The 7,446-nt window shown below is 32.1% G+C and overlaps 1 protein-coding gene across 1 annotated transcript in view; it reads left to right on the top strand.

The window, feature by feature from the left end:
* The first annotated feature begins 2,064 nt into the window (after positions 1-2,064).
* fs(1)N (female sterile (1) Nasrat) overlaps positions 2,065-7,446 on the top strand; it is a 7,936-nt gene continuing 2,554 nt past the window's right edge. Inside the window, exons 1-5 of the mRNA XM_075298671.1 lie at positions 2,065-2,199; positions 2,268-4,382; positions 4,639-4,899; positions 4,957-6,706; positions 7,227-7,441. Of these exons, the coding sequence (XP_075154786.1) occupies positions 2,143-2,199; positions 2,268-4,382; positions 4,639-4,899; positions 4,957-6,706; positions 7,227-7,441 (4,398 nt within the window). The 5' untranslated portion in view covers positions 2,065-2,142. The remainder of the gene's footprint in view (positions 2,200-2,267; positions 4,383-4,638; positions 4,900-4,956; positions 6,707-7,226; positions 7,442-7,446) is intronic.

Genomic DNA, 7,446 nt, shown 5'->3' with positions numbered 1-7,446 from the left:
CTCTTTGCAAGTTGCATATTTTTCTTTTGCTCCTTTTCACATTTCACTGCTACTCTAAAATTCCCAATAATCTCATTGGATTTTTTTATTCACCACCTCACAAAACAAAATTTCGCTTTTTTCAATCACTTCGCTTTTAATTTCTCCGATTATGCGATATTAATCATTTATTTTATAAACAAATCTGTGTTGTTTGCTTTTATTTTTTGTTTTATCCACCTTTCTGGTGTCTGTCCTTTGTGTAACTGCAAACCCTGGCTATTCAGTTCAACTACACAACAGCGACAATACAAACTCGTTCTCACGTTTTGACGTTTCGCATTGAACTGAAGTAAGCATGAAGTAAGTGCTGAGATGACTTTGACAGATACGAATGTTAAACATCAATGTTAGGAATAACATAGCTGCGGAGAGGACTGTATACAGAATTAACATTGTTTACGAATGAGACCGGCTATTTTAAATTAAATTTTGAGTTGGTAGCAGTTGGACTTTAAGGCAATGAAATGGAAACCAAAGACAATAAACTTTAGAAGATGGGAAATTGGCTGCTGAGAACTCAAACCCTTGATGGAGCTAGGTCCCTACTTGTCGTTTACGCGTTTGGTTAAATGCAAATAAGAAGAAATTAAGTGTTGGAAATATCTTTGAACAAACGGGAAAACATAATTTTTAATTTATTGCTCAAAATTTAACATTGTTCAATTAAAAAAATTAAGTTTTTCATTTACAAAAATGCAAATAAAAAAATTACAAACATGTATGGACCTAGCGCCGTTAATGCAACATTTGGTATGACGCAAGCCAATTTCCCATCTTCTAAAATTTAATCTCGTTGATGCAAACAACATTGCACTGTGGGGAATAGTAAAAATGTAATAATAGACTTATTTACTTATGGATAAGTAAATCAGTGAGGAACTAATAGAGAAACTGCTTAAATAAAATCAATGAAAACACCTTCATGTAGATGAATCCGAACAAAGAAAAGAGACATTCGTAATAAAAACTAGACTGAGAATTAATTTAATAATTAATAATTATTTATGTCCATTTATATTGGGTTATGTTAGGTATAGAGTGACAGCCTTTTCTTTCAAGCTAAATCAGACCATTCAGTCCATTGCCATTTACATTAAATTTTGGTTAATATTATGTAAATAATATTAAACCGATTTTTCAGAATGGCTTGAACTTTTAATTAAAAGAATGGGACATTGATTCAATGTGTAGCGGCTTCTATTAGAACATTTTAGCCGGCAAACTATTATTTTTTTTCAGTGTATGAATATCTACATGTAAATTGCCAACTACTGGTTCTACATTTGGTCAAAGATGTTCATTATACACATCTTTGATTTGGTCGTTTTCATAGCGTTGGCTATATCTTCAAAGAATGTGTTACATTGTCATTACATAGAGCAATGTTTACAGAGAGCAGTGTTTAGTATGCACTCAATAAAGTTAACAGTAGTTATGAAATGTTAATTTTGTTTTGACAGAGCAATAAAATAGCTGAAAACTCTCTATGCTCATTTGAACAGGGTGGTATGTAACTGTGTTTACATCTTTTCAATAGCTTGAACATTAAAGTGCATGTATGTAAATATTTGTTTATATGAATTTGTATTAACAATTTTAAATTGATGTCAAATATTTTGCAACAATTTGCAATATCAATAAAAGAAATATTGCAAAAAAATGTATATTACAATAAATAATAGATAATAGATAGATAAAATCAATATAATATAATATATTATATAAATTTTATCTTTTTCCGAATTTCGTATAGGATCAATTAATATACATTTTTAATGACTTAGTAATAAATCAACACTATAAAAAATTATATTAAATTTAAATTGAATTGAAACAATGTTTAATTAAATACTAATTAATTATTTAAAAATTTTGACAATTCCAATTCTGATGGGTTTTAAAAGAGAAAAAAACCGTTTTCCCATCTTTGTGACATTCTGCCAGTCCCTACTGTCTTCATTGCCTTTTAGAGAAGACAGATAGTATTTTGCCTTATGTTGATTATTAATTTATTACCGTTATCTGAGATAACAATAACTTACTCTTTATTTAGCAACAAATGCTGGCATTTCAATCCTAATTAATTCAATATTGTGGACAATGTTGAAAATTTTGTGTGGTGTGCTAATTTTTGTATTAAATGGTCTTATAGTGAAAGTGAGTTGGTTTATATATATTTTTGAAAATATCTAAAATTTTAATATTTTTGATTTGATCTCTCGCAGAATGTGTTTATAACCTTTTCTGTTTGTGCCTTGGAAACAAAACACAATATCGATGACGAGTTGCAGTCCGAACTAAATAGAATTACGAGCAAAGTTGAACCAAAAAAGAACTGGGAATATGATTTTTCGAAAAGCCTTAACTTGGAAAAAATATACCCCGGAAAAGACAATGTGGATAATTTCATACTTGAAAAAAGGGGAAAAAATGGAGAGAAATCTGGTTATGAAATAAAATCTGATGCTGGGAAGTATCAAAATAATGATAGCTATGAATCACTAGAACGAAATATTCCAATTAATAGTGTAAGACCTACAATAGTAAACTCCTCTGGAAATTTTGAAGAATTTAGTGAAGAGGACCTAAAAAATCTCCTAGAGCTTCAGCACAGAACTAAGGATACTTTGGTTTTAAACTTTATCGCAGAAGACATTTCGTTTAATTGGCCCGACCAAGGTGTTCTGGAATGGTCTCATATGCGGCGAAACTACCATAATTATTATATAGGTCGCCGTTTGAAAGATCTTCTAGTTATTTCCGAACATAAAAATCATCAGCATACTATGGATGTTGTTAAAGTAAATCAAACCATAAACTCCTTGGAAATCTACAACTATTGGAATATTGAAGAAAATTATCAGGAGGGAATTATTATTGTTGCCAGTGAAAAGAATTTGTTGTGGTTCAAAAACTCTCCAAACCAAGAAAATTTTGATTTATTTGGAAACTGGACCTTAGATACTTTTATAAAGAAGATCAAACATTTCTCTTTGGACTCGGGAGATTATTTGGTTATAGCATTTAATCAAGCTCAAGTGGATATATTAAAATTTGATATTGTCAACAAAACTGCAAAGCTGGTTCAAGCTATAGATTTACCAAATCCTTGTGAAGATTTCCATTTACTCGAAACCGGCCTGGAAATTATGTTGGCCATAGCCCAAAGTAATAGAGTTATGATTTATGCTTTTGATCCATCCGAAAGTCTAGGAGATAAAATAGATTTCCAATTAAAGCAAACCATAAAATCAGAAGGCTTAAGTTCTCTTAACGCATTCAAGATTACAGATAAATCGTATTTAGCTATAGCCGGCAAACATCCTAAAATTTTCCTTTACGAAGGTGGCTATTTCTTTCTCAATACCATATTTAATGAAAGCTTTGGATGTGTAGATTTATTTCTTCCAATACCAGCGAAGAGTTATCGAGATGATTTAATCTTATTGGTTCAATATCATTATAAAAATATTTCTTCCATAGAAATCTTAATATGGAATGGAGATTCTTTTATATCCAATCTGCCGGTAAAGTGCCTTAAACATCAGCAAAAGCTCCCTTCTGAAGCTTGTATATTAACACCTAATCTGAAAGGAGCCATTGCAGTATCAACTTCAAAGAGTAAAGTCTCCTTAATTATTCCCTCCAGGGTAGGAAAATCGAAACTCATACATTTTCATACCCAAATACTAGCAAAAAATTCTGATTTCTTACGTTTGCAAGAAGCTTTTGAATTTCTTAAAGCTTGGATCCGTTTACGCGACGATATGGTTGCCCAGGCTGAACTTTTTCTTGATTTACCCCAAGAAATCCTTTGCCAAATGTTGAATCAACCCACCCCGCCTTTGGATCATTTACACACACCTCAAATCCAGTTTGATGGTGATTTAGAAGAGTTATACCTCAACGATCATAAATGGTCCCTTCAAGACAGTGAAGTTGATTTGAATTTTTTGATTGAGAGTATTGAAGATTTGGAAAAATCCATTACTTTCTCAAGACAAAAAAGAGAACTGGAACTTTCATCACATATGGCTTATAAAGAAATGACTGTTGATTCTCTGGATGTGGAAGATTTGGAAATTGATAATCTTAATGGTGAACCATTCTATATACAAAATGGTATTTTACAATTTCCTGGCGAATTGATTATTTCCGAGCTAGAAGTTCTGGATCGTGTGGTGGAAAAAAGACAATCGGCACAGGATTTGGATGGAGATTTGGAATTGGATGGAGATTTGGAATTTGATTTTATCAATGGTGTAAAATGGAATGATTTTATAAATAATATTGTGTTAACAAATGAAGAACAGGAATTGGAATCATTGGAAGTGCAAGGGGTAAGTTTAATTATATTTGAATAGAAAAAACAAGAAATTTTACATAAATACACTCAAAGAAATTCGTAAGTAGATACAGCTGAGAAAGTATTCCAACGTTTCCAATATTTTAATTGTTTCTACTAGCCACTTCAGCGGACCATTCGTACATACACATATTGTGATATTCCAGCAACTGAGAAGAGATACATCTATTTATACTAACACATTTCCTTAATAGATTTTATATAAACATGGACTTTCTATACCTTTGCAGGAAGTTATTGTGGAAGACATTTTAAATATTAATACATTAAATTCGTTGGAGTTTCCGGATGAGTATTTAGTGGCTAATGGACCTCGTTCCTCAATAGTGAGTGCAGAAAAATATTTCAATAATACTTTGACAGCCAATTCCGTAGACACTGATGGTGTTATAAATGGTCAAAATCCCGTGGATGCCATAACACTAAGGGATCGTCAAGAGTGGCTGGGATCAACTGTTTTTAGTCAATTGGAAGTATCTGAAATATTGGAGGTAATGAGAAATATTTTTACAAAAGTAATTTCGGATTACAACGCAACATCTTTTTAGCTCAATGGTACAGCTCATGGACGCAATGTGGATAATTTCCCTTCGAATCCCACTTTAATGGAATCCAATATTATTGAAGCCTCTTGTATATTCAATGACTTGGAAGTTAATGGTCCCATTGTCCTAAAAGGCAATATAGATGGTCAACCTTTGGGTGATATTTTAAAAGATGTTCTACAAGTTCCAGAGAATCCCACAGAAGAAATTATTGTTGAATCTTCCAAATCATTTTCCCGTATATCATTTCCAGTGGATTTTGAATTGGAGACGAGCTTGATTAACCAAATACCCGTAGAAAAATTTGTTACAGTACATACACCTCAAACCTTGGATATTACCAACCTTGAGGGTTATGTATATTTCTATAATTTGACTTTAAAAGGACTCTATGATGGTATAAATATACAGGATGACTTAAAGGAGATAATCAAATTGGATAAGCCTTTAGATTTGAGTACAACTAAATTAATTTTTCCGGATGAATTACAAGCAGAAACTTTAATAGTACTTGAAAAAATTAATGATTTATCCATTAAGGATAATCTCCAACTGTTGGATGATGATCTGCATTTGGAGACAGCAGAATTTGACCATCTTGAAGCGAATACAATTGAATTTTCTCAAGATATTGTGGGTCCTGGCAAACTGAACAATGTTGAATTGCACGATTTTGTTACAGAACGATCTTGGAATGAGCCTCCTGTACAGGGCAACCTCTTTCTTAATGAGCTTTATGCCACGCAAGGTTTACAAGCTGATGAATTGCATGGCATTAATACAGAAATTCTATTGGATTTCCTCAGGAATATGGAAGAGATGCCCGAAATGGTATTAAATGGTCAAATACAAGTAGATCGCATAATGGTAACTGGAGACGTTCAAGCCAATAAGCTCAATGGTCTTTTATTTGATGAAGATATACAAATGTCAGTGGTATGGCTAAATCGTCCAAATCTATTGACCACAAGAGTAACCTTCAAGAACCCTTTGGATATCAGAGGAAATTTGTTCATACAAGGAAACTATCAAGATCGCAATATGCCTCAATTTATGAAGGATATTGTAATGAGGGATTACAATGGCTCACTTATTAATATAACAGCTCCTAAAAATTTCTTTAAACCTGTATATGTTTTACAAAATTCCCAAATACAAGCTTTGAATGGTGTACCCTTTGAGAATATGGCTTTGAAAACTAAGGAAATTCTACTTCAAGGTGCAGTTAAAATCAAAGGAAAATTATTAACCCCTCATCTAGAAATATGGGGTCAAGTAAATGATAAAGATCTCAATGATTTGGAAAATATCCTCTACTACAATGATTACTGGAAGAATTTTGTACTCAAGGGAGATATTCATTTTGAAAATCCTATCTCTGTAGAAGATTTAACTGTATTGGAAGATTTTAATGAGCTGAGAAATATGAGCAATTTCTTTGACAATTTGATATATAAAACATCACCTTGCCATCTTGAGGGTTACAATAATTTTACAGGCCGTGTTTCCATAGAGCAGGGAGCTTTTGTGAAAATTCTAAATGGTTTAAATGTGGAGACTCTTTTCAAAGAATTGATATTTATTCAAGGTCTAGAACCTATAACTATTGGAACATCTATGGTATTCGAAGATTCGGTTGAATTCAAAGAGATCTCCGTACAAAAATTTTTAAAGGCAAAATTTGTTAATGGATGTTCTTTGGCCGATTGGTTGAATGATACACTGAGTGTGAACCAAAATCAGTATATACCACGTAAGTAAGAAATATAAAATAGCATACACCCAAAGAAAAATCGTCAATACCGCCAGGAACTTACTACAAGTGTTAACCGCGTTGCCAATTATAGTGCATATAAAGATGCCAATCCTGAAAGGTACTGGATAGAAGTTATAACATATTCATATAGAGAGAATTTTCTTAATTTAGAGAAGAAACAAGTTGGGTTCCCCTAACTTTCAGTTACTTGTTAGAATTATTAACCACGTAGTCATCCTCGAATCATTTCTAGTTCAACGGATGCCTATCAGTAAGTCCACACACATACTATATACATTATATGGAGAGGATTATCCTAAAAAAAGTAAGGGTCCCATAATTTTCAGCAGATGGTTCTATATTTTGATTTCCATGAGTTATACCTTCAAAACCTCCTCATTTGATGTTGGCCCATGTTTGAATGTAACAGATTCAGATAAACCTTTTTAACATTGAATGAAATACAAATGTTACTCAACTCTAAACATAATAACTCTTTTTTGTTATATTATTCCAGATTATTTACAATTTTCCCAGGGAGCTTTGGATGGAAACTCTTTGAATGTTCATTTTATCAATGACTTGAATTTGTCACGTATCATAACTTTAAATACACCACAGGAATTTGAAGAATTCATACAATTCTCCGAAGTCTATTTACAAGGATCCATTGAGGTGAATGGACCTGTTAATAATTTGGATTTATTGGAAGAATACAATAACACCTTAATGGTATG

Source organism: Haematobia irritans, chromosome 3 (assembly GCF_050003625.1).
Source record: "Haematobia irritans isolate KBUSLIRL chromosome 3, ASM5000362v1, whole genome shotgun sequence".
Lineage (NCBI taxonomy): Eukaryota > Metazoa > Arthropoda > Insecta > Diptera > Muscidae > Haematobia > Haematobia irritans.
The sequence above is the reverse complement of the archived record's forward strand: the minus strand, read 5'-3'. Positions and strand labels throughout refer to the sequence as shown.